Below are 27,692 nucleotides of genomic sequence, written 5' to 3'. Positions count from 1 at the left end.
AGTTTTGATTGATTAAATAGTTTTTATAAGGTGATTAAACGCAAGATTCTGTTGTATAACCTAAAAAGATCAGGTTCCTTGATCTTTAATCTTTGGATTTATACAGAGATGAAATCCCACAGAGGTAAATTATGTTCACACTGCAGCCTGGAGTGACCCAATTTCAATTTATTCGGTCAAATAGGATTTTTTTTTTTTTTTTGCCGTGGCCATTCACACTTCCAAATAAATGTGACCTGTATGTGTTCTCCAGTGTGAACTGCAAACGAACTGAAAGTGTCCTGCATGCGCAGTAAAGGGCGCAATAACGTCACACATAGAGGGCGTGCTCAGTGTTTTGCCAACCGCCATAAAAAGTAGTGCTCAGTGTTAGCAAAGTGGATGCTAACGGTGGAGCATAACTTACAATTCTGAAATTGTTGTCCGACGGAGCCAGCACTTTAGTAACGTAGTCCTCGCTATCGTCCGCCATGGTTGTTCTTCTTCCCGCTTGTGCGTATCAGGGCGCAGAATAGTGACGTTTGTCGAGTATTAATGACGTTCAGGTCGGATGAACGTGACTTGGCCGATCAGATTCGGGACACATTTGAAAAGATAAGAATCGGGCCTGGGTCGCTTTCGCAAAAAATCCAACCCGTATTGTGCAGACTGTCATGAAAAGATCAGATACAGATCACATTAAGGCCACAAAAAAAAAAGAAGAAAGAATTGGGTCACTTTGGGCTGCAGTGTGAAGGCAACCTTAGACTCTTCAGAATCATATTGAAAATGTAAAACCATGATTCATTTTCTCTATTCAGCGTGGACCGATCGCATAAAATCCCAATAAAATACATCAATTATTTTTATTATTTGGTGGTAACGTGACAGAATGAACATATTTATGCTGACGTGACAGAATGAACATATTTATGCTGTGTGGATTTAGACGCCTGTGGTTTCTGGGGCTGAATGAGTTTTTTCATGTGCAGAGATGGACAGCAGCCTGACAATGAGTCTCTTGTGACTTCAGCAGTTCCTCAAAGAGGACAGAGGGAGTATCTATTTACTCTGGATCGCTTGTCTGATTCACTGGCACACTCCTTCACAGAGTGCACACTCCGCCAACACAAGTATAAATATTTCAGCTGTGGGATTTTTAAACCATTTTACCTTTACAGGTTCTCCAAGCGCTGATGTCCAGCACCTTCTTCCAACTGGGCAACAATTCAGGCTTTGAATGCAGAATCTGCAAAAGAACAAACTGAGGAACAGCTGACGGAGCAACAAATGGAGGGTTTGATTAGTAAGAATAAATAGATGGATAACTGAAATATAGAGGAATAATGAGCAATGGTGCGTTCACCATTGCTCAAACGTGTTTTGAGCATCAGGTGCTTCTGGTTTACATTCAAAGTTTATGTGGAGCGTCGGACACACCCGACACTTAAAACGGTTCAAATCATTCCACACTAGATGCTCGAAACTTTGAACGTAAATTAGACGCCCCTCAAATTGTGTTTGGTGTGAACGCAGCATAAATAGGATGTTGAGAATGTTGGGAAAACAGTGTCTTCAGTCAGAGGCTTCTTCAAATTTGCTGTAATACAGACTGCTACAAAATATCTTACCCACCAACAGCCATCAATAACTTGAATAATTTGAATTAATAGGTTACGACATTTAATTTCTCTTTTGGATCAATAAAATATTCTTGAACTGAATGTATGCAAGAATAAAGGGATGATAGAAGAAAAAACTGTTGAATAATCACTGGATGAATGGATGATTATTGAATAAATAATATAATACAACCACAAGTGTTCCATTAAATTACATAAAAGTTCAATAACGGTAACGCATAAAGTCTACTTTTGATTTCCCTGCACTTCTGACGGTTTAAATAAAATGAAAAAGGAAAATGTGAGCTTGGCCTCATTGTGGAAGACGAAAAGGTGCATAAAATATCAAAATAATGCATCATGAAAGCAGCTTCACATTGATTTGAGTTCTTAATTTAAAATGTTTTAATTGCATGCCGTTCAGTTGACGTTTGACCATTTTTACACAAAACCAGTTCATGTTTACAAAGTTTCAACCAGGAACAACATGATGATACCAAAACATGATCAGGCTGTCAGAGGCAGAATTGTTATGAACTCAAACGCGTTTGTCGGAAACTTTAAATATCTGTCAATACTGTGTGAAAACTCAGTCTGCACAAACTGCTTCCATCTACATGGATTGTTCATTTTCAAGAACAAGTCGGACCAATTTGTACACAAACTGAGAAGCAGAAGCCTGAAGATCTTTGTATTTACAGACGTAAACTTGTTGAACCAAAGTTGTACACACATTATTACAGCTGTTAAAGTTAAAGCTTAAGAGTTTAATTAAAATAAAAATAAACTTTGGGTCAGAGTCTTTGTGTATTAAAATAATCATTTAAAATATATATTTTTTCATAATTACAAAAGGCCAAACTTTTTGGATTGTTTTTTTTTTTTTTTTTGGCAAAAGTGCAACTCTTCGAGGATTTCTCATCTGGATTAAAAATCTCTTCCTGCTGCTCACATCCAAACTCCTCCGTTAAACAACGATAACCTTTTCTTGTTCTGTCGTATTTATGTCTGTCGGGAAGGGAGGAGGCCGCGGTGGAAGAGAACCAACGTTGTTCCACTTCGGTGCGATGAGCGACTGAGACGGCTTCACGTTCTGGGAAGCCGTTCTGGGAAGCCGACCAGATCCTGAAGGTGGTGACCAGGATCTGGGCTTCAGGTCACCAGATCCTGGTGTCCTGAAGGTGTCTGAGGGAGGAGGGGAGAAAAGCTTTAAAATACTTCCCTGCAGCATACAAAACATGAAATTACATCCACTAATGTAGTTACTGCTCAAGTTAAACTGGTGATTTATACTTCATTACAATAAATTATGTTGTTAAAGCTACTTAAAGTCAACAAGCAGAACAGTTTAAGGTGGCATCTCCTTTAAAGGCAGGATATTAGATTTATTTATGACAGAATTTATAAAACTGTGCATCATTACGTTTATACTTTTGGCAAAGTAAGATAAACCCCTCGAGTGCAGCGTTACCAAGCAAATTTGTAATTCAGTACATTTGTGTCTGTGTATGTTTTAAGTCAGTTCAGAACAGTTTTTCTGTATCGGATCGTATCGGCCGATGTAAACTTCAGATATCTGTATCGGTATTGAAAGTGAAAAAAGTGGATCGGTGCATCCATGAAGGTAATTGGATAACAAAGAACTAAAATGATATTAATGTTAGAGAAAATCTACAAAAATGACATCAGAAGTTGTGGCAAAGCTGATATTTTTGGAAAAATTTCTAACATTTTGGAAAAGTTTCTCTAGGTTCATACCTGCACTTAAGACTCTTTTTGGACTTGTGCTCATTTGGGCTTTAAGACTTCCACTGTCTTTCCCCATCACCCGGATCGGGATCACCTGGGTTACATCTATATTGGCTGGAGGAAGAAAACAAACAAGAATGATGTTCAATAGACAGAAAGTATCTGCAGCTTATAGACTGCTAATAACACACAATAAACATTTAAAACGACTAACCCAAATGAATAATTTGGGGTTTCTGACCTGCACTGTGGGCTCTCTTGTGGGAGCGCTTTGACTTGGTTTTCTCCTTCTTTTTGGGTTCGGCCGCCAGCTTCCTGGGAATCTTCTGCTGCACCTCCACAGGGGTCTGCACCTGGTTGGTGGTGCTCATCAACTGAACCGGCAGCATCTGCCTGCTCATTCTGATGCTGGTGCTCCGGGGAGGAACCCGCGGAGGAGATTCTGCCGGGTCAGGAGAGTTACTAGTAAAGACCAGTGGATTGGGAACTGGGGTCAGAGTCCCTGCTCCGTTTACTATGCTGCTCCTGAATGATGGGGCAGTGGAGAGCGCCGGAGACTGGGAAAAGAAAGGACAATGTGAGGAAGATGTTAAAATCATGAAGAACACAACCAGAGTTGAGTAGTAACTAGTTACTTTTACTTGAGTAACGTTTGGGAAAAAGTGTACTTTGAGGAGTATTTTTACTGCGGTGTACTTTTTACCTTTACTTCAATAATTGTATTATGAAGTTTCACCACTCTTGAGTAAAATTTCTGGACACTGAGAGAAACTTCACTGAATGAAGAAAAAGATTCTCCAGACTTAAACACACTGACAGCCGGTTTTAAAGATTTACATCAAAAGAAATTGATTGGGAAATGTATTTCTTTTGCCTGATTTTGTCATTTTGTAATTATGTCATTTATATAAATTATTTTCATACCAACATTCCCAAATAACTTTATATTTTGATCTGTCTGACGTTGTAACTCTTAAATATGAAATGATTTGATCAGTTACTCAGTACTTGAGTCGCCTTCTTACCAAATACTTTTTACTCTTACTTGAGTCATTTCTTGGATGGATACTCTTAACTTTTACTTGAGTAAAAATATGTTGAAGTAGTGATACTTTTACTTGAGTACAAATCTTGAGTATATTTACATGAGATGAATGATGGATGTGATTTTCTCTTTTATTCTCACCCATGTCGGATCGTCATAATGGTTGACAAGCTTTGCCTTCATCTTTTCCAAACGTTCCTTTTCCCGTTCAATCATCTTCCACTCCCTGTCCAGTTTCTGTGTGGTCTCCCTCAGATTCTCCAGGTCCTGTTGGTACGTCTCCTGACTCTGCTTCAGGTTCAGCTCTTTTTCTTTTAGTTTCTCCTCCATCATCTTGCACTCCTCCTCCCGCTGCTGCATCTTGGCGTTCTGACTTTCCATCAGCAACTGCTGCTTCTGTCTCTCTTTCTCCCAGCGCTGCTGCTCCGCTCGATGCTGGTTCTGCTGCTTGTGCAGCTTAGCCAGCTCTGCTCTCTGCTTCTCCAAGTTGCGCTCTTTCTCCTTCTCAAGCAGCGCGTTGGCGTTGCTGCGGACGGGCAGCTTGCTCTTTGACCAGAAGAGATTCTGCAGTTCGATCCTGCTGTCCTGCTGGGCGATGACGGCCTGCACGAATCAAAGCGCTGATATTTTATTTGCAATAGAAATATAACGGCGTTTTTAAACTGTACATGATTCCATTTGTGGCCTTGTGAGGTTCGACTTGCCTGTAAGCTGCAGAGCTTCTGCGCCAGCGACTGAACGCTATCAAACACCTGCAAAGCAGCAGTGAAACTTTTGTTTATGAACGTACAGTCACATCTCCTAAACTCTTTACAATCCTACTTCTATTGACACTTTATGTGACAGATTAACACAAAGTTGTGAAGTGAAATTGTAGTGATGCATGTGTGGCAAAGTTTTGTACTTTGCTCTTTTATTCAGATTTCTCTTAAAAACCAACGAGAAAAAGAAAAACAAAAACAAGCGTAACCAGTGGAATCAGAGAAATAAGCAAGAGGATCGTAGTATGATTTGAAGAAATAAATTGATAAATATCTATTATAATAAGTTTGTTGTCAATTTTGTAGAACTGCCATTTTATTTCAAATTTTAGGTTTAAAAATAAATTAAAAAAAAAAACATGAAACCTTTACAAAAAGAGTAATATTATGAAAACCAATGTAAAAAACAAAACAAAAACTTTCCAACCTAAAGACAAAAAAAATAGGTTTAATAAATATTACTTGTACTTTTAGTGTCATTTTGTTGTGGAAATTCAATAAAATAATTACATTAAAATATCTATATTTACAAAAAAATTATTTCTTTTTTTATCACTTTAAGCAAATTTATTAACTCCTGTGGGACGTAGAGAGAGAGAGAAACCTCAATATTTGAAACTTAATGTTCAAAGAAGCTCTTCCTTTAATATGAAATCTGTAATTTCGATACAATATTTTCCACAAAGTGGAAGCAGATGGACAGGACTTTTACTTTTATTATTTGTAAAAGAAAACAGATGTAAATATATGTTCTTTCACTTTATAATTTTCCAAAACTTTTTGTTGGTTTTTCACATTAAACTGCCAGTAAAAATACTAAAAAGAGAAACTTTAAAAGGTATGGCAACAATTGCAAGGCATGTTTGTGAAATCCAATTTGGAAAATGTGTTAAAAATGGATCAGATGGTGTGTGTGTGTGTTTCATTCTATTATAGTATTTTGTAACCTGTCAACATTAAAGGGGACATTTATATTTGAGCCGTACACCGTCCCTTTTTAAATACAGTTTATTATTGCCATCATGGTGGAGTTACCGCTGTCCCAGGGAATCCACCGAAGGCTGAACCACAGAGCAGCTTTGGGTGGGATCCACTTTCATCATCATCATCATCATCATCATCATCATCAGTCTGGAACAGAACAGAGGAAATGTATAAAAACTGAACGTCCAGTTTAGATCTTTTACATGCGTCCCACTTACAGACTTCCCCAGGTCTTCAGAGATCGACATGTTCTTGAGCAGAAGGTCACAGCTGCTGTATCTGCGTTGCACCTTCTCAGCTGCATCTTCGTCTGACAAAACATTACAACAAAATAATCAATTGAAAAAGAAAAACTCCTGTGATTTTTGAGATCTTAAGAGAGAGAGAGAGAGAGAGAGATCTTAAGGAATAAATCAGTCAATGATTTAATTTCTCCAGCCAGAGCTACTTTGGGGCACGGTGCAATGACAGAAATAAGAAAATCCTCAAAAGAAGAAGTCAGCGGTATGATAAAGTATCTAAATGCACATTTTCAAGGTGTGTTTCAGCACATATGTCCAAATTTTTCTGTTTTAGGTCAGAAATATTAAATACATTATTTGCATTTGCTAAATGCCACAGAAAGGTGTGAAGATGTTTTAAATAATATTTTATTTTCAGAAGTTTACAAACTAAAATCTTTATGTAATTTATTAAAACCCAGATTGTAACATCGTGGCATTATAACTGGTGGACATATTTCAGGCTTTAACATCATAGAAACATAAAAATAAATGAGATGTGACATCAAAAACAGAGACATGTCCTGAATTTTGGCAAAAAGCATAAACATTTCAATCTGATCTAAACTTAGAAAAAAATTATAGATTATAATAAACATCTAGCTTCAAGTGAGAAGGTCTATCCTTACTAAAAACAAACTTACATTTCATGCTTTTAGCTATCAGATTATCCAGAGAGCCTTTGAAGGTCTGTGCCCTCCTGACACTTTGCTGTGTCTCAATTTCCCCCTCAGGAGTGGCTGGATGTTTAATCATCATAAAGAGCAGGGTCTGTAACTTTTCCACTGCAGACAAAAGAAAAACCAACAAACAAACATTATTTAATCTCTCTACTTGAAGAGACGACTTTAACTGTAGTTTTTCTGGTCTTACCCTCTTCGATGGCCCCATTCAACAAGGTCTCCCCCTCCTGGAGGTCAGAAGCATCGCCTCGCAGCAGCAGCCCGTTGTAAAGGCTTTTCTGACCCAACACGTCATGATAAAGTTCAGCAAAAATTTCCTGTTTCTTTTCCAGACTTTTCTTTATCTGCTCGTCTCTTTTCTGCAACTTATCTGAAAAGTAGAGCCAAACAGATCCATCTTTAATTCACCAAATGTAAACACAAAGTAATACAGATTTCTTACTATTTAGGTAAAAAGCAAAAATAGAAAAACTGCTTGGATTTTTTTTTTCCAGATATTTACCATTTTAATATTCTTTGCCAAAGTTAATCAGGTATTTGGGTTACAGGTAGGATCTGTGTAATCTAAATTCAGGGGTATTACCTTGATACTGCTGCAGTTTAGTAACCATTTCTTTGTGCACTTCATTGTCTCTGCAACTGAAACACAAACATTTCACCGATAGACTTTATTTCAAAGCGACAAAGAAGCAATAGTCATCTTTCGAAACAGAGATGCTTTAACTTTTATCTGATGAAGTTATATTCAATTTATTAATTATTCTTTAACAATTCAGCATCTTAAGATCTACTTCTGTCCCTCTCACCTTTCTGCCATGTTGTGTATGAGGTCCATCCAGGTTTTGCACTCCTCTTTGGAGCTCGTGTGGAGCTCGTACATTTCTGGCGAGCCGGAGGGACACGCACAGATGACGTACATGGCTCTTTCCTCCATGGCCACTACCCTCACAATCACTCCCTGCAGGTAGATGACTGGCGGTTTGCTATCCTGCAAGAGACAACGATAATGTCCTCTGTTTACATTGGGATGTAGCCTTCATTATAACAACTCAGATCCGACATGTGGCACAGATTTAATAGACTCCAGCTTGGTTTTTAAAAATGCTGTCATTGTGACTTTACATCTGCTCAAATTAAGGTTTTAATGTGCAGTGAAAAAGTATTTGACCCCTTATAGATTCCTTCATTCTTGTTTTTCATTTTACCAGTGGTGAGCACAACTCTGACAATCCACAGACATTTTTCTTTTTGGTTTAACGCGTTAGCATTTTTGCTAACGTTAAAACTTTAATTTTTCTGGATGTCTGCTAATTCTACAGCGCTAATTTACTAAGCAATTCCTAAGATTGCCTCATATAGGCAATCTTAGGATGACAGATAGTTGTGATATTTTTGCTTTCTGTGAATAGTTTTGGACTCACCATGGCAGCTAATACAAGCTTCTGATCTTTTTCCTGTAGCAGAAGCAGCATATCTGACAGCAGCACAGCATGAATTTCTGCAGGGGAAAAGAGAACAGCATGAAAATTTAAAAAGACACGGACAGTGCTGCAATTGGAGACAAGTTTCAGGAATGAATTCTTTACATTTTACACACTCATTTGAATGTTATCTAGCAGAAAAACAAACATTGTACCTGGTCATAGACAGCAGCATACTGACCAGTAAACTGAAAGTTTAAAATAAACACCTTTTCATACAAACACACGTCTTTTACTTCTAAGACGGAGGCCAGAGTCCATCACAAACCTTTTTGTTTACCGGACAACTTCCAGGTCAGGGGTCCTTCATGCACCAGCGTCCTGTTGCCGTGCCTCAGGTCGTCTCTCCAGAACCCGCGGCCATCTTTCAGCTTGGCCTGAGTCTTTTGCTCCAGTCGATTAATGATCTCTCTGAGGCGAGCGGTCTTCCCAAATTCACTCACCTGGGTGTTCACCTGGGAGATGGTGTGCTTGATCAGCTCCAGAGCTTTCTCCAGCTGCCTGTGCTCATGTGTGTCAGCTGTGAGAAGCAGTACAAAATAAATTACCAACCGATTAAGAGAAAAAAATATTTTCAAGACCGAAGCACCAATAAGAATTGTGTGGTTAATTTCTTATCGCTGGAATTTTTGACGCTTGAAAAGACAAATACCAGGATTTGGCCAATTCTGACTTCTCTTTAGGGGCTAAACTGAAGGAATATAAGTGAAACAGAAGTGAAAATAGTTTTCTTAGGCTTTCCGGCCACAGGTGGTCATTAAATTAGACAGTTCCCTTCAACCTCTGTGGTTATCATGACTTCATTTTAAGCACCTTGCCAATACTGGTAATGTCTAATTTTGAGCATGTATCACTCTGTAACAGCATCTACACCCAAGAGTGTTGTTAGTGAGACCTGGCAATGCTTGCGCTGCATTCAAGTTACATTCAGAACAGGGAAATTCTGACTTCCCAGTTGGAAAAAAAATCAACTGGAACGCCCTACGAAGTCAGATTTCCCACCAAAAAACTGGGAGTAACTCCGACTACCTCCAGTTGCGACTTGTTAGGAAGCTTCTTGGTTAGACAGCAGTAAGTTATGGTGGAAACATGTTTATTTTACAAGACACACATGTAAGAGTAGCGCCTGCAACTCTAAACTGAGCACCATTAAAGGTGGTGTTTGCTTACAGAAAGTAAAGGTTAAAACGATTATAAGAGGTATTCCAAACAATGTTGATGTGCGTCGCCATGTTGAAATGCCGACTTTGAAATGAGAATGTATAAGTATAATTTCCGAGTATTGGATCTATAAAACAATGCATGCAAAGGTCCGATGGAGCAGAATTTTGACCATTTCCCGTTTACATTTCTCAGTGAAACTCTGGTTTTTACCAGAACTGAAAGAAGGTAGCAGATAAATGGATCGGGGAGGGATCCTTTACCGTCTGTGTTCTGGATGATTCGCTCCAACAGAACCGGATATTTTGTGATGCGTTGAGTCACCAGCAAGAAACATTCAGGAATCGTTAATCTTCGCGCCAGAGGCAGCTGATCGATTTTCTGTAAACAGCAAAAAGTGTTTTGTTTTTAAACCAACTTCATAAAATATATTATCTTATACAGTATTTATTATCACTTAAACTTGCCAACATCTCCATACGCTTGTTGATTGGTGAAGACTTTGCTGAATTTAAACATCATAGATGTATTTTGGTTAAGTCTATGCTTAATATAAGTTGTTTAAAATCTGTATTTTTCTTTCCTAATTTCAGCTCAACCTCTGCAGACTCTCCACTGACAAACCGGCTACATTTCAGACAGAAATAAATAATAAAATCACAGTTTTAATATTGAAGAAGCCGTTTGGATGACAGGTCTTTGTTTTTTAAATAAAGACTGCATATAGTGTCAAATACTCACTCTAATCAAAATTTGCAGCGTCTTGTTGCTCTGCATTTGCTCCTTGTAGTAGCTGACAGCTTCGCTGTGATGGCTGCAAAAGTCGCCGTAACCCGTCGCCATCTGTATTCCCAGATTACCTGAAAACTGACACCAAAAACGAGAGCTTACCGATTCCGTCTTAATCTCTGGGTTTATGGGAAATTAAAAAAAACAAAATATCACATAGAAACCCCTCAGAAACATATTTTATTTATGCCTGAACAAAACGTAGTTCACACATTTTCACCTGCCACTCAGTCAAATCACACAGTCTGCAGTAGGCAGAACAAACAGCCACTTGAAATGTAAAGTCTACCAGCAAAATGTTATGATTTGCTCTTCGTCTTAGTGATGAAGCTCAGAAATGAGGTCAGTTTTAATGTTTTATTCACAGGTAAAACCCTGGCAAGATGACCAAAAGACGAGGATGTGCTTATCTTTGAGTGAACTAAGCTGCTCTCAGCATTTGACTTTTAGATCAAAGTCAGAAATTCGGTTAAATATCAAAGTCACAAACTTGAAAACTTGCTTGTATTTTACAGAAAATCTACAGAAAAAACCCAGAGGCTTCTATTATTACTACATTATTTTGTCGAAAGCTGAAAACTGTGATCAAAAACAAAATGCAATCGATTTCACAGCTTTCATATAGAGTAGGGAAGCACGATATTCGGACGATATCAGTTGTAAAATTTAATATCGGAAAAATTTTCCATCAAAATAATTCACTAATACAAAAGGTGTAGATTTTACATGATAAACCAGCGTCAGTGATGCCTGCAGCACAACGTCATAAGAAGCTGATAAGTACTGAAGGTTTTCATCAATTTGAGTTTAGTTTTATGAAGATTTACCAGTTTGCATTGTTTGAATCTTGTCATTATCTTAGAGAGAGCAGATGTTATGAATAAATTTGACATTAAACATAATACAAGTTGAAAGGGTTACATTATTTTTAGCTTCCGTATTTGCATTTGGCAGAAGGTTAAAATGACAAAGATAATGCAGCATATTAACTCCACAGTAGAGAAACCATATAATTTCAGTAAGTAGGTATAGAAAAAAAATATCGATAATACTGTTATTGGTTATCAGCCAAATGAGTTTTAGTATATCAGCATATCGGATATCAACCAAAAATCCAATATTGTGCATACAGCCTGTAAAGGTTCCCTACATGTTCAGATTTAACCATGGCCCATGATTAACAAATGGGAAACTCAAAAATTTGGCTTAAAAAAAGCATCAACTGTGAATTAATTTAAGGCAACAACCCAAAGACCTTATGTCAGATCATAGAAAATCAACAAAGGTTCTCATGTTGGTGTGTTAAAGGCACATCTCAAACCCACTGCGGCAAGATATCAAACAGAACTGAGAGCCTCCACCCGTTCTGGGTGTAACAAAGATGGCTGAAGGCGGCATGATCATCTGTTCATCAGGTTAGATGCAAGTGTAACATTTAGTCATTGTCCTGTTCAGGAAGGAGGAGCCATGTTTTCTGTCTTGTTTGTGAACAACCTACAGTGAGAAATTATTTTCTAAGCTGCAAAACAGAAAGAAAGACGCATGGAGAGAAAGAAAAATATGAAATCTTGGGCTGTTCTGAGATAGCTAGCAGAGAGTAAATCAACCATAAAAATCTGGTCAGTGCATTTTTAGTTGTTTTTAACTTTTGTAAAAAATTAACAACATAAAACATAAAAAGACTGAATTGTATGCAATTATTCCAGCATTCTGGAGCGAACCCACCCGCATCAGAGACGGCACGATCTGCACTTTTATCTTATAAACATCACATGAACAGAAACATAAGGGTGGAAATGTGTAGGTGAGTAGAAACAGCATGAAGCAGACAAAGAATAAACACAATATATTTATACAAATCACAGCTAATAGACCAAACTCCCTGACAGATTTTGTTATTTTCTTAAAGAAATTTCCATGACGGTTATTCAGGACCGGCCCTTTGCCCTACCTGATAGATGAGGACATCCGCCAGCTCTGTGATGTAGTAGTTGTTTGGATTGTCCTCATCCCGACTCTCATCTCTCCGGGATTTGAGGGACTTGAGGAAGACATAGTGGAGGCTGAGCAGAACCTCCAGGCTGGGGAAGAGCTTCTCCAGGTCGATGATGGATTGGAACTTCTTCAGCTCGTACATGTAGATGTGGAGGAGGATTTTCAAGGTTCGCACATGGTTCATCTCAGTCTGGATCAACTCTAGGGAATTGACAAGGGTTTTGACATTAAGCAGCTGATGTTTGCTCAATATTTAGCCTGAAACTTGGGGTAGAGGAGGCAGAAATGTTTCTATATAAACACATCGTCTAGAACAACACGACTCTTACAAATGCAAGACGATTTTAGGGTAATGTAATGAGGCAGTTAGTTTGACAGATGACTCCATTCCAGGAAGAGTAAGACACACCCCAGTTCATACATTTTCAACGTCTGTTCCAGCATACCGTAGATCACGTCCTGCCTTTTGACAGCCTCTTTGTTCAGAGACATCAGGTAGTTCTGGTCCACAGCCGAGCTCCAGGACTCCGCCTCCAGACCGCGGGAGTCGCTCTCCAGATCAGCTCGCAGCTCAGCATAATGGGAGTCTGCTGACACACACCGACAGGACCCAGACAGGGATAGTTCACACACTCTGTTCAGGCAGCAGGGATTTCAGTTGTTTTCAAGAACTTATGAATGTAAAACTTCTTTCTGCAAGTTGGCATCTATTAAAAAAAAAATAAAAAATTCCACAAAAGAAAAAAAACTGACAAAAAACTTTGACTTTTATCAGGAGATAAATGTTTATCTCCTGAAATAAAATTCACAAAATTTCTACAGAAATTTAAAGCAAAATTCAGTTTCTTTAAGCTTGATGACGAACAGTTATGCCAAAGAAAAAAAAGGGGAAGAAAACTAAATTTTTTTAAAGGACAATGTAAAACTTTTTTGGTAACACTTTATTGACGGGGCGTGCATAAGACTGACATGACACTGTCATAAACATGTCATAACGACATGGAGGAGTCTTTATGAATGTTTATAATCGTTGTCATGAAGTGTCATTCAGTAAATAATGACACTTTTAAAGCAAAGTTGCACTAGAAGTTGCATAAAAAGTGTAAACTTTGCATTAAAGGTGTCATTATTTACCGAATGACACTTCATGATAACAGTCAGACATTTATAAAGACTCCTTCATGTTCATGGCTGTTGTTATGACATGTTTATGAAGGTGGCATCTCAGTCTTATGCACACCCCTTCAAATAAAGTGTTACCATTTATTTTTATTTTTTTTAGGTTTGAAGGAATATAAATCCACACTGTCATAAAATCTCTTAATAAAGAGGACAATGCCATTTTTCTTGAGCTTGAGAGAGCACAAATTCATGTCTAAAGAAAACAGAAGCTGAATGAGGCGAGACAATCTACATTTTTTTGTTCAGGTGATAAAACTATTTAATAACATTTTTAAATTGCAATCTATTATAGGGTAAATATTTCATTACGTTTGCCACATCATGATATTTAAAACTAACAATTCTCTGATTAAATCAAAACAATACAGAAATCACTTTTTTAAATTCTTCCCATCTTTGTCTTGCATTATAAACTATTTCCATAAAGGCTCCATAACTCTTAACCTTCATCTGTTACCAACTGACCTTCTGGGTTGATTGGCTCAGCCAATAACGCAGATTCATCAGCGAAAGGCTTCACCCGCTGGCCTTCAGTCTCATCCATCTGCGCCCGGCTGGGTCTAGATGGCATGCGATGATAAAAGGCTCACCAGGTAAATAAAAACATGCCAGCACAAAAACAGAATACCTCAATACTGCTGCAACTAGTGAAACATGTTGCAGCAGTTTCAACATGCTGCAACATGTTGCAGCATGTTGCAGCATGTTGCAACATGTTGCTCGAGCACTTTGCTCAGTGTCGAGCAAAGTAAAATCCATCAAGTGGAACAAAGCTGACTAAAATTCAGATGTTTCGGATGACACATCCACCCGGCCCGGAATACACATGGAAAAACCCGAGGCGCTGAATCTTTACGGGAAGTTGTTGAGTTTCTGATGAAGATTTTTTTTTTATTTTTAAACCAACCTCACGCTTGCTGGTCTGTATGAAGAGGACTCTGGTGAAGAGTTGGACGTTTGGGGAGGAAAACTGCCTGTCCAGCCATTAGAAGGCGACGGACAGAAACTCTCTGCAGAGCTGAGAGCCAGAACAGCAAACAGAGACAAAAAAAAACAAACTGTGAGAGCAGAGCAACACAGGGAAAAAAGATAAACACCGAAAGTAAACTGGTGAGACATTCACTTAAAAACATGAAAAAAAAATCCATGTTGATATTAATCAATGCTTATATAACCTGTCTCAACAATAACTGCCGTTATTGGTGTCATTATATTTTCTGAACTATTCACTTTTAAAAAAAAAAATGTGTTTAAAGGAGTAAAACTTATTTTCCTGACTTGTGACACTTTAAACAGATAAACTATCTGAGCCAAGGAAGAGGGAGTGTAAGCAGAGAGTGAAACAAGCTGCAGCAGAAAGAATCATGGGAAGGAAACTGGTTTGACAGACTGTGACACCACAAGTCAGAACAGCTGAAAGGGAAAAATACAACTAAGGGCAAAGCTGACCTGTGGTAGCAAGCTGGGAGCTGAACAATTAGACAAATATGTTCTAGACTCAAAGTGAGAAAACTCCAATATTATTTACATTTAAACTAAAATCTCTGCAAAAAGGTGCAAAAATAAAAAAAAGAAACATGAATTATTAGTAGTTCATTGTTGCTTTAAGCCAATTTGAATGACTCACCCTTCTCATGAGAAAGTTTTCTTTTTCTTCTGTTTCCACAGTTAAGCTGAAAAAAAAATAGGAATGAAAAACATGAAATAAAGAGTCCATCCATAAGAGGGATGTTAAAATGCCGATCAATCTGATTCAACAGTAGCAAAGCATGGAACAAACAAAAACAAACAAATATAATTTATGTTGTAAGCTTCCTCTTATCGAAGAGCTTATTCAGGAAAGCAGTAGCTGTGTAAAGTTAGACACACCTAGAATAAACACCGACGTTTGACCAAAGAAATTGAGGAACGCAAACTATTGGTCACCAGTCCAGGACATTGTTCATCAGGCTTTTTCTGAAACATTATTCAGGCGCCACCATTCTGACCGTTTAAACACCAACAAGAACTGGACTTTTTCAGCTTTAAGAAAACAACAAACACTTTCCTACACATTGGCACTGCACAAAAGAAAGAGCTCTCTCTTGTAAATGAGATCTTCAATCTCACTGGGACAAGCTGTACCAATAAAGCTTAAATAACAAAATAAATAAATGATTGGTTTAAAGGTGCAGAGTATTAGGCGCTTAATTTACTCAGAAGTTGAAAGTTAAAGGTTAAAAGTTAGAAGGTTTATCACCAAACTCCCAAATTCAATCCAATATGGCGGCCTTGCATTGGCAACTTGGGGCTAGTTTAAGTAAAACAAAAAACTTTGGACAATTTGCCCCTTATATCTCCCACACATGCACAAAGTACTTTAAAGCCTTTTTGAAAATGTTTCAAAGGTGTTTCAAGGTAAACAAAAGCAAACCGCAAAATACATTATTACCTCGATCTACCAAAAACAATTAGCTTGCTCACAGACAAAGTGCTTGAAAACAGTATTTGACTCTTTTTTGTCAAACTTAATGTCCAGGATCAAACTAATTTCAACATAAGGCAAAGGTCCATACTTTGACTAGGCCATTCCTGTTTGCGGCAGAACAATTCATCCATTAAATTACAGGGAGTTTTCAGGTTCTGGAGGAAGCCAAGCCATCCCAAACCATCACATTACCCCCACTGTGATAAAAAAACAAAAAAAAAAACAAAACAAACAGATTATTTAGACAATTATTTTAGGAAGATGGTGGTATTAAAGTTTTGAGGATCTGGAACATTTATGCGAGACAAATACAGAATAAATATAAGCTTAGATACTTCAATCCTATCGTTTTTTTAAAGGAGCTGGAACATCGTTAATTTGGTTGTGATGTTGTTCCTAGATGATTCCCAGTTTTATGGTTTTCAGATTGTTCTGGGTGACCTTCGAATTACTTTTTGTTGAGATGTTTCTGAGGAAGTAAAAATCAATTTGCTTTATCAACTGATTGTCAAAGCAGTTGGTGGCATTTGTCCACATTTACCTTGAAATTGATTGATTTAGATTTATTCTAAAGACAACTGAGGGTAGCCAACGTATCACTAGTGTTACCTGTGGTTCAGTGTGAGAACCAGTGTGTTTGCAGAACATTATTTAAAGAATCCTGCCATTAAAATTGTGGTCAACAGCAAACAAGTTATAAATATAATCTACCAGAACCTTTATATCAAACCGTGCTGATAAAGGCTTCAATAAGGTCTTCAAAGTAAAAGCAAACCCTAAGACCGTTTTATAATCTTTTGAAGAAGTCCTGCCCTCCAACAGCAAAGCAATGATCCGTGTCCTGATGCTGAGCGCAGTTCATGCATACATGAGGGTTTTCTCAGGGTTAGATTACAAATATAATATTACACATACTGTGAAGGAACCACACATCTTCATATTTCTAAGTGCCAGAGCCCGTTTTCCTCTAGTATCATTTTCCTTTCTTTAAAAAGCATCCCTCCAAGCTTCATGCTAAGTCATTCTCCACAATGTGGCTGTTTCCAGTCCCTTGTTGTTTCTCACAGCCACACCTGCTACGATTCACCAAAACTGGGCGGAGAAAGAGTCAAGAAGCATGAATTACAGGTCATACCCTGCAAGAGAAAAACTAGACCAGCGAGTCGGCCAAGTCTGCTGCAGAGGACGGACGGATGGAGAAAGGAAAAAACAACAAAACAAAGTACGCTACTAGCACGAAAGCAGTTCCACTGTCAATGGTCATAATCATAGTATTCCCACACGAATCAGTAACAGGTGTCATCATGTCCTGTCATAGGGACACAAATAGGAGAAAGACAGCAATAACAGCAAAACAAAAAGATGCACCCACTACATGACATAACTCCAGGCTGTTTACATTGCTGCTCTTTGATATCAACCTAAATTGTGAGGAGAAATGTTCATTTGTAGTTTTCCATTGACATCTCAAAGAGTTTGCAGAACAATGTGCATATTCTATTTTGGTTTTCTTATTAAACATCCCAAAGTGTGCATGCAAAGTTTACTCATGTTGCACCAAAACATTATGAAACCAATGGCTCAGCAGTTATACATTGCACTTTTCCTGCTGCTTTCGCCTTTAACAGCCTTGACCACAGTTAGTTTACTTATTAACCTCAAGATAAATGGATGAACACATGCTGCAATCTTTGGCTTTAAATGTGGTAGACTCGTAAAGTCACTGAGCATCTGTCAGTGTCCAAAAGTAAAGAAATCTATTCACAACTCCTCATCCTAAAGTCGTAGGGAACTTTTGAATAAACGTTTGAGATTGACTGGAAAATGCAATATCTCACACAGAGACTCAAGGTTTCCCCCAGAAAACTTGCTAAGCCTGGAGGTTGGGCAGTCATTCATCCAGCGGCCCATCATGTTTTTCAGATAGAAAATGTTTACAGTTGACAGGAAATTTTAAAAATATTACTTGATTTTTATGTGCTATTGAAAGATTGGAAGATTAATATGTGAATACCAACAATAAAGTGTTAAATAATGTAAACATTTTAAAAGTATTTAAGTAAATAAGCAATGCTTAGCCTGGTGGGGGCACAAGTAAAGCCTGGTGGCCTGCCAGGCTTATAAAACACTGGGGGAAACCATGGGTACCGACACAAATTTAATAACAGACAAGATGAAAATGAAGGCTTGTTTGAAAAGGTGGTTAATTCATTTGTTTTTCCATCTGTTTGTCTTGTTCAGACTTATGAAGCAGCTGCAGCCTGAGGCTGTCTAATTAGATCACATGGCTAACAATCAGGAATACACAAAATATTCATCAATACTGAAAAATAAACTTTAATATAAAAAGAATAAAACACGGGACTTTAGAAATCTAAACAACAGTTAGATTAGCGTTAATCAGAATAACAAAACAAAACCAACTGTGGAGGAAAATAACACCAGCTGAAGCGGAAGAGGCAAAACTCTGACATACTTTCTTCTTGTGCAGCAGCAGTACTACGAACCAACACAGAAACATGCCAAATTTTACGGAACCAATACGGCGAACAATAGCTGTCAATACTACGACAGGTATGCAAAGCCGTAATTGGATCCCTTTGTAGTGGCTTGTGGTAAAAGAGCTGCGTCTCAAACACACAGCCGTGACATTGCCCTTTCTGACTTCCAGAGATATGATCCTGTTTATAATTTTAACACTAAATGCTGGCAGATGGCGGCCATGTTGGATTCTCGGGCCATGGTTGGGGAGGAGCTTCCAGATTTTCCAGTCAGTTGACTTAAAGATAGCAATCCAAAGTTTCAAGTTCAAACTGAACACGGCATCGTTTGGCTGGGAATTTGTAACTCTGATCAGAGTAAAGTGTCAGACACAACTTAACTGTTGAAGCAGAAAAGACCAGGCGCATTACTCTGAGCATAAACAATTCAAACTAATATTTCTCAGTATTTTATGAGTTCAAATCCAAACAATGCGTTTGAGAATCTGACCTTGACTTAATGACTGAACTTTCTTTGACCTTGAAGATGATATGGATTTGAAAGATTAATAAAAGTACAACTTCCCAACTTCTAATGAACTAAAATATGTTTTCATCTTATACAAAAATGAGATCATTATAAAATCAAGGTCTAGCGTTTGAATTACACATCACAGCAAAAGGTAACACAGGGCCTAGCTAAAGTATTCCTTCAATTTTTTCACATTTTGTCACATTGCAACCACAAACTATGTCTGAAAAGGAAAGCAGGTGATATTTATACAAGTTTTCTAATCATTTTACAACTTTTACACATGTTGTGCATTTGTACTGTATTGTACAATGCAACTGCTATTACAGCTGCAACTCAGTTGGAGTATATCTGTACCAGCTTTCCATATCTTGACATCTTTCTCTTTGACAAAGGAAACAGAAATTTATCTGGATTTAGGTCTGGACTTTGACTGGATCATCATAACGCCCGAATCCACCTTGATCTAAACCATGCACTGTTGTTGCTATGATTATAATTGCCTTTGCAATTTTGCATTAATTTTCAAGGTCAAGATTAACTCTCCATCGGATGCTGGAAGCTCGAAACATTTTCTTTTAATCTTAAACCAACTTTGATTTGCTTCTTAACTTCATCTCTAGTGTTTCTTTCCTGAAACTTATGAAGGACTGATTCTGTTGCAACGACTAATAAATAAATACATAAATAAATGAAGACATAACTTAAGAATTAAATAAAAACCATGAGGAAATAAAACTCTACTGTGATTGGTCAACAAACCAATCAGCTCCCAAGAATTCACACAAACTTCCTGTATAAATAAATAAATAAATGTGTAAATAAACATGGAAACAAGTTATTACAACATACACAGTTACAATTATTTCCTTATTTATTTATTGTTGATTTTAGCAGGATCAATCCACCAGAGTAAACAAATAGTTGCTGTGGATTTTATTTTTTTTTCCATGCACCGAAAATAATTCAGAAATAAATCCAACTGAATACCATACGTTTATAAAACTTTAAACTATATTTATTTATTTTAGCAAGAAAATATAAACACACTTATTCTGTAATGATGTTGAACATGTGCAACAACAACAGAGGGAATGGGAAACGGCAGGACGAGATTACTAAGCGCTGCACTGGAATGGGAATGCTAGGAATGCCAAGGTGAGGGTATCTGACCTGGATTCATAACATTTCCCATCGACTGAGTGTCAGATGAGCTCGGCGGAGGCAGGTGATCTGAAGCATGAGAGTGAGAAACGGGAGTGGCAGAAGGTGATACTAGCAAACCCGTAGCGTGGCCCAACGGCTTCCCAACGGTTAAAGGCTAACTTTACCAAATCTGACACGCAACGGTGAAAATAAATTGAGTTTGATTAAATTATTAAATAACTCCAGCTCATTTCGAGTTTGGGTAAACAATAAAAAAATAAAAATAAAAATAATGAAAATCACTCGATTTTATCTGTGTTTTTTAACTGAAAACACACAAGTGACGTTACGTTTTTTTTTTGTTTAAAAATAAAATCTGCTTCGTTTGTCAGCGCTAGCTACCTACAATCTGTTTTCCTCCTACAACGTTTTAACACAAAAGCAGTCACTTTACCTGGAGGCAGGAAAAGCATGCAGTAGGAGGAGGACGCGTCGAAGGCGAAACGCAACTTTCTGTTTACTTCCAGGCGAAGGTTAAGTTAATAGATCTCTTTACAGATCCAACTAAACAGAAAGGAAGAAATAGTAAAGATGTCTTCGGAGGAACAAGTGCACAAATCATTAAAAAAACGGTAGGTTGGACGATGAAGGGAGTGTTTTAAAAGAAATCCCAGCCTCCTCTCCACTCTAGTCCGTCCTTTTTCCAAACACTCGTTAGGGGCAGTGAACGCAGCACCTATGTTTGTCGAACAGCGCTCTTTACATTGAGTTATGGCAAGACGATTGTCTATTTACTCAATATTCTTGATTTTGGGTGTCAACCAATTAACCGCAATTAAATCAGCATTACATACTAATTTTTACATTTAAAAACCTAAAAAAGTACTGAAAGCATCGTATCGTTTACTTTATATTCAATTTATTTGTATTTTTTTTTATTTTCCCAGGTATCTCAAAACACTTGAAGTTAAATGATACAATTTGATGCAAAAAAATCTTTATTTATCCTAAATAAAAAGATAAAATAAAATAAAAGGGCAAAATAAACATTGCCGTAACTCATGTCATCCATGTTTCTTCAAAAAGGGAATTGCTACGCAGTGGGCAAGACGGAACACCAGTAGCAGTCAATCTCGCAACACATCTGAAGAAGCCTCTGACTGAAAAATCTTATTTAAGCCTTTGAGATGCTAATTAGCTGCTCCAAATTGTTGCCACGGCTAAATTGTAATGCATGTTCATCATATGACATCCAAAATTTGCAAGGTTATTTAAAAATTAAGTTAATCAAAACAACCTGATTAGCCTTATAAGCACAAGGACAATACCATAATCAAAATTGCATCCAAATAAACAATGTATTGAATAATTTAGAACATCAAGAAAAGTCCAGCTAGTACTAAAGATATATTTTAAAGACTAATAAGCTAATGGATTGGATTTCGACCAGTGCAGAGCTTGTTCAGGAATGTCATGCTATGGGACCTTGTTAGAATCTACTGTGAAGAAATAGATGTGTTTTTTTTTTTGTTATGAAAAATCAGCATTCCTTTGTGTAGAAAACTCCAGCAATTAGCATTATGCTAAACACATTATACTAAGTCCGGGGTAGCTTTGGATAAGTGCCAATGTTCTTCAGAAATACTAAAAAATTGAACCCAAAATTAGGTCCTAATTAAAGAGGGGTTCACTTTTATGCAAAATTTACTGTTTGTGTTTCGCTGCGCTATGCTTTGCTAAAATTTGGAATGGTAAAATCTGCTGTTAATGAAAAACAGTGGATTTTTGTGTACGTGTCACTTCTATCTTCATCATATTCAAGACCGTGTTTATTTACGTTTTAAACAGCAGGTGGCACTGTTACACTTCTTAAAGTATTTCATTCAAATCTCAAATTCATCAATTCAATACGGGATTCTTATTAAACTCCTGAGTCCTCCTGCGTGTTTTACCATGTGCTATTGTTTACTTTTTATAATTACTTTACTGTTTTTTTTCTTAAAAATTAAGGAAATTAAAAGAAAATGTAAATTATTAAAGCCAGTTCGAAGTCCTACCAGGAGTGACTATTCTAAGAAATGAGGAATTACCCCCCCAGTCTGACCTCTTGCCAAATATCATGAAAGTATGAGCCCTTTAAGAGCCTTCAAGATCTTGGTTTGGGCCAAATCAAAAATGAATTTGACAGCCCTGATACAGGTGGTTGTTTTACATAAATAATGGATGAAAAAGTTACATAATCCAACAGGAAAACAAGACATTATGGTTTATAATATGGGGGGAAAAATATCTTTCCACTGGGAAATTATTTCACTTATAAGAATTATTGATTTAAAACAAGCTCATATATCGTGCTGAAAAGTTATTTTTTCATGAAATTTCACCAAAAAGTACTTGGTAAGATTTTGTGTTTTTTGCAGAGTAGGTTAATTGGTTTCTCTAAATTGTCCTTTAGATGAGTGTGTGTGAATGGCTGCTTTGTGCGTCTCTGTGTTGCCATGGCAACCTGACCATAGTGTGTCCTGCTTCTCCTAGAGATATGAACCAGCTGTTATGGACAATGGATGATGGCTGCTTCTTTTTGACTGGAAGTAACATTAACGTCCTAGATAAGGGCAGCTAGAATCAATCTCAAATAAAACCAGAAATAAAATCATAAAAGCCCCGGGATTAATAATAACAACACACAGGATTTCCACCGGTGTATTATAAGCCTGGCGGGCCACCAGGCTGTACTTGTGCCCCCACCAGGCTTAGCATTGCTTATTTATTTAGGTCTTTTTAAAATGTTTGCATTTTTAAAGATTTTATAGTTTGGTGTTCAGGTATTAATCTTCCAATCTTTTAATAACACATAATTATCAAGTGATATTTTCAACTTTCCTATTCAAATTAAACATTTTTTAACTCAAAAACACAACGGGCTGCTGGATGAATGACTGCCAGGCTTAGCAAGTCTTCTTGAAGTAAGGTAAAACCAGTCAATCACATATTTTGTAAAAAGTTGTGTAGCAAATTAACTCAAAGTCTCAACAGGTATGCAAAGAAGAAGAAGAAAAAAAACACATTTGTCACAAATGCACCTTGCTGCATTATTTACAGCACTATTTTTATTTTGATCTTGATAAGATGGGCAGACATTTTAAAGCTGGAGACACCAAACACTCCTCCTCCTGGGCATCACACTGTAAAAAGACCAAGTGCTGTTGGTTGATCACAAGTCAGAAAAAAAAAGCAAATTAGTAAATGACTTTCTGGATTAGAAAAAAAAACAACAAAAGAGACTAACATGTAAAAACATTATCTAACCGAAAATACCTCAAGAATGACAACATATCTATGTACAAAAACATCAATATAAGATTTATATATATATATTTATATTTCTTAACTTCTATACCCACTAAAATATACCAACAAAGCAGCTATTGGTAAATCTGACGAACCTGTTTGCCAACATGTCTCTGAAAAAAAAAAAACTGTTTAAATATCCTTCAGCTGTAGATGTGAAAACTCAAATACATGAAAGAAGGGAAAAAAGGGAGGGAAAACAGAAATAAAAGACATGTAAATAAATAAAAAACAAAACAGAACCCAAAAGAAGTCCTGTGTTTTTATCCTGTGTGCCATTTTTGGAATACTGCAGTGTGAGGAGGTAAGCCACTTCAGCCAGCTTCTCTAGTGGATCAGTTTGTTCCAGGATGGATCATCGTTTGGACCATCCAGTAGTCTCTTTTGTTTCATTTTCAGTTCGTCATCCACATGCATTCAAAGACTCCGTTCCATGACAACCGATGTAGGCCACAGACAAAAAGAGAAGGGCACTTTTTATTCCCCAAAACGAAGCAACCCGGGGGACAGACTGAGGGGCGAAGAGGGACGCGGCCTGGACGAAAAGGAGGGACAGTGGGTTTAGCAGCCTTCTTGTTTGTCAAGAGTTTGTTTCACAGTTGAATCCAAAATCCACCCAGTCGAGCACAACATTGGCAATATATATATATATCTATGTACAGTATATAAAGTACAATCTTGAACAACAGAGAGAAGCAGGAGGTTCGTCCTTAAATACAAAAAGTGTCTTGTGGCGTCCGCGTGTGGACTCGCTGTAGTGTGTGTTTGTGGCATCTGGAGAGAAAAATAAAGTCCTGAGATGTGTGTTGAGGGGTTTCTGAGGACAAAGTGATCAAAGTGTGATCTATCTATATGTATATATATAAAATGAGAACAAAAATAGATTTTATTCTGTAGCGTGGACGTGGTTGTCGAGGGATGTGTTAGGATGGGCTGGACCGCGGCAGCGCTAGTATCCGTCCGTTGGTTTTGCCCCCGTTCATGTGCGTGAAGGGGATGTGGTGCTCCTCGTAGCTGCCCCTCAGGCCCACGGAGGACGCCTCGTCCCTGTCCGAGCACTGCTCCCTCTGGGAGTACGACGACGGGTCCAGGGGGATGCTCTCCATGTTCTCCATGTCCAGGTCGAAGTCCTCGCTCTCTGGCAGCTTGTTGTCCTCGCTGTAGAAGAAGGAGACTTCCCGGAACGAGGGGTGCAGGTCGTCCTTCAGCATCTCGATGATGTCCTGGAAGGTCGGACGCATCTTCGGGTTGTACTGCCAGCACATCTGCATCAGGTTGTGTCTGCGGGACGANAATTTAAAGTTTATTGTCGTTTGAGAATGTGCTCTTGGATTTTATATCACTTGAAAATTGTCTCAGAAAAACAATATTATCATTTATCACAATAAATTCTGGGACAATTTATCGTCCAGAATATTTTTGTTACCTTGACGAGTCTAATTAACATCATTTTTTTAGTAAATTTAAATTATCTCATGGTGTTGGTTTCTTTGCTGTAAATGTCACAGAAAACTCCAACTGTATTGATCTTTATTGATTTAAAGCCTGATTGTGCACAGAGTAAAACTCTACTGTTGCATAACCTTCAGGCCGCGCTGATTTGCAGGTGGGTTTAGCCGCTAGTGACTGAATGTAGGTGAGGACAAATTGTGCGAGCGTAGATGAAGGATTCACCGACTAACTTGAACGCTGGAGATTAACCTCTCGTCCATGAAAGCCAGATTAAATCCGTTACGCAGCATGTGTTTGTGCGTGCGTGTGTGTGTGTGTGTGTGTGTGTATATGTGTGTGGAGGGGCTGCCAGTCATTGAGGTCAGAGACGGACAGCAGGTCAAACCATACATACAGGTGTCTTTGAGACGACAACAGTGTGAAAAACTAATTTTCTGTTTTAAAAAATGTGGTTTCCACAGACAGTAGGGACATGTGTCATGAATAAACTCATCATTTGTCCATTAGAAGAAGAAAACAACGCAGTGTCCTCTTCCATTACCTGAGGGGAGCATGAAGAGCTGCAGGAATATGTGTGTGTGTGTGTGTGTGTGTGTGTGTGTGTGTGTGCGTGCGTGCGTGCGTGCGTGCGTGCGTGCGTGCGTGCGTGCGTGTGTGTGTGTGTGTGTGGAGAGCAGCAGAAAGAGGAGAACGGCAACATGAGAGGGCGGCGAAGGGGGGAACAGTGGGGCGGCGCGGCTGTAAAAACAAATGATATAACCACTGTTCATTTTTCAGTCATCTTCACACAAGTTGAAGCTTTTATTTCCCTTCCTATTTGTTTGGAAAGCTGCTCTTAAAGCTATCCCCACATGCATATTTGCACACAAACATGAGCCGCGCAGCAGAGACTCCTGATCCTCGGCCAGCGCTCCACGCCGCAGCACAGACCCAGCAGCAGATCCTCCCTCAGTCATAGCCAATGTGTTGACTAGCTGCTGCAGCCAGCCATTCAACTGGCCTCTCCCATCTCCGAGGAAGACGGCTACAAACGTTAACCCTCTCTATTCCCTCACAGCGACAGAGGGAGAAGCTGCGAACAGAAAATCTGCCACGAAACAAGCCGGCGCTGAATGAGAGCAAGTCTCGCTGCCTTCACTGCGCTGCACTCATTCACCGAGTTTAGGTCTCTATTTACTATGCATGGCTGCCGTACACAAAAGAAAGCTCCTGTTGAGGAGAACAGAGCGTTCGACAATAATGGGGTCACGCTCATGTCAAAACAATTATGGTTTGTTGTTATGAGGCCGAGCAGCTCCACGCCTCAGTACATTAATCATCTCTCCTCTCATCCATGACTTTAGGAGATTCTTATGGACTCAAATCTAATATTTTCAATTGCAGGAACATCTAAAATCAAAGTTTATTGGCTTGGATGGTGGAGGATTTTGGTTCTGAATTTGTGCATTTACCACTTAATGGATTGGAGATGACTCCCTAATTTAATCTAGACAGAAAATTGGTTTATTTTCATTAAAATAAGACGTACATTTTACATTCAGTAAACATGACTTAGCTCAGAAGAACCGAGTTGAAAACAGATTTTTGCGACATATATCTATTTTATGTCGCAAAAATAGATTTATGCCATTCCCTAAAAACAAAAAAGATGTCCTTTTTTGTTTTTAGGGAATGAATTTAATGTTTTTTTAAAAATCCCAAATTGTGGTTTATGTAATCTGCAATCAGTGTAAAATAATCTGATCCAGGCTTAATCTCTTTATGAAGTTAGGTTGAAAATAATCTTTGTATTTTCACTAATAGGTTTGGTGCTTTTATTATTTAAATAACTTCATTACTTAGTTAATAAGAACATGAATATCGACATTTGTGTGGCATAGTGGTTCAGTTTTATTCATTAGATTTATTTTAAGAGCAGTTTTAGTTTGTGTGCACCATAGATATATTCTCCAATAACATTTTAAATGCATTTTTTTAGCCCCTTTTATGCCATTACAAAAAGAAATACCACAAAATATTGTGGTATTGGCAATAAAGATTTTCTACTGCTTATTGGAAAGGGTCAAATTAATTTTCAACATCCCATTTTTATTCAAATTAAAAATAACAAAATAACAAAAATTGTTTAAAGAAGTACTGTGCCATTTTCTTGATATTATTTTTGATCCAAAACAAACTTTTTAGTTGATTGGAAATAATTTTAAAACTAAATATACAAGTGTTATGAATAATTTTAAGTGAATTTAATACATGCCTCATTCCAAGACCATTCAATGCCAACAAATATTTAAAAATCTTCCTTTTTTTAACTTTTCATAAGGCTAAAACTGTTTTCAAAGCATCTCTGTTTATAGCAGAAACATTCAGTTCATTTTTGAGCATTTTTAGATGTTGAACTAGTATAAAAATATTAAAAAGAAAACAGTGAAATATCCTTTTAGCTCTGCCCCTTTTTCCAGTAATCCCAGCTGCATGATCTGAAAGCACGCATACCCTCCGATCGCAGCACATTGTTGTGTTTAAGAGGTGAAAGAAAAAAAATCTTACAGTTG

The 27,692-nt window shown here is 37.8% G+C and overlaps 2 protein-coding genes across 3 annotated transcripts in view; both read right to left on the bottom strand.

Annotated features, from left to right (window-relative positions):
- Positions 1-1,982: 1,982 nt before the first annotated feature.
- arhgef18a (rho/rac guanine nucleotide exchange factor (GEF) 18a) lies at positions 1,983-21,141 on the bottom strand. Of its 2 annotated transcripts, XM_016677253.1 has the most exons (22): positions 20,792-21,141; positions 15,340-15,385; positions 14,620-14,730; positions 14,178-14,272; positions 12,977-13,117; positions 12,487-12,731; positions 10,488-10,613; positions 10,010-10,127; positions 8,854-9,105; positions 8,526-8,602; positions 7,911-8,092; positions 7,688-7,743; positions 7,295-7,474; positions 7,066-7,206; positions 6,359-6,450; positions 6,192-6,287; positions 5,100-5,147; positions 4,537-4,998; positions 3,592-3,907; positions 3,360-3,464; positions 2,763-2,786; positions 1,983-2,699 (listed from the first exon to the last, which is right to left on the bottom strand). In XM_016677253.1, the coding sequence occupies exons 4-22, from the start codon at positions 14,254-14,256 to the stop codon at positions 2,569-2,571; spliced, it is 2,871 nt and encodes a 956-aa protein (XP_016532739.1). In that variant the 5' UTR covers positions 14,257-14,272; positions 14,620-14,730; positions 15,340-15,385; positions 20,792-21,141; the 3' UTR covers positions 1,983-2,568. The 2 variants fall into 2 exon arrangements, with proteins under 2 accessions (XP_016532739.1, XP_007563873.1); XM_007563811.2 differs by having other exon boundaries at positions 1,983-2,786; positions 20,792-21,140.
- Positions 21,142-23,415: 2,274 nt separating this feature from the next.
- insra (insulin receptor a) overlaps positions 23,416-27,692 on the bottom strand; it is an 82,850-nt gene continuing 78,573 nt past the window's right edge. Inside the window, exon 21 of the mRNA XM_007563810.2 lies at positions 23,416-24,969. Within this exon, the coding sequence (XP_007563872.1) occupies positions 24,612-24,969 (358 nt within the window). The 3' untranslated portion in view covers positions 23,416-24,611. The remainder of the gene's footprint in view (positions 24,970-27,692) is intronic.

This window comes from Poecilia formosa, unplaced genomic scaffold, assembly GCF_000485575.1.
Source record: "Poecilia formosa unplaced genomic scaffold, Poecilia_formosa-5.1.2 Scaffold151, whole genome shotgun sequence".
NCBI lineage: Eukaryota > Metazoa > Chordata > Actinopteri > Cyprinodontiformes > Poeciliidae > Poecilia > Poecilia formosa.
The sequence above is the reverse complement of the archived record's forward strand: the minus strand, read 5'-3'. Positions and strand labels throughout refer to the sequence as shown.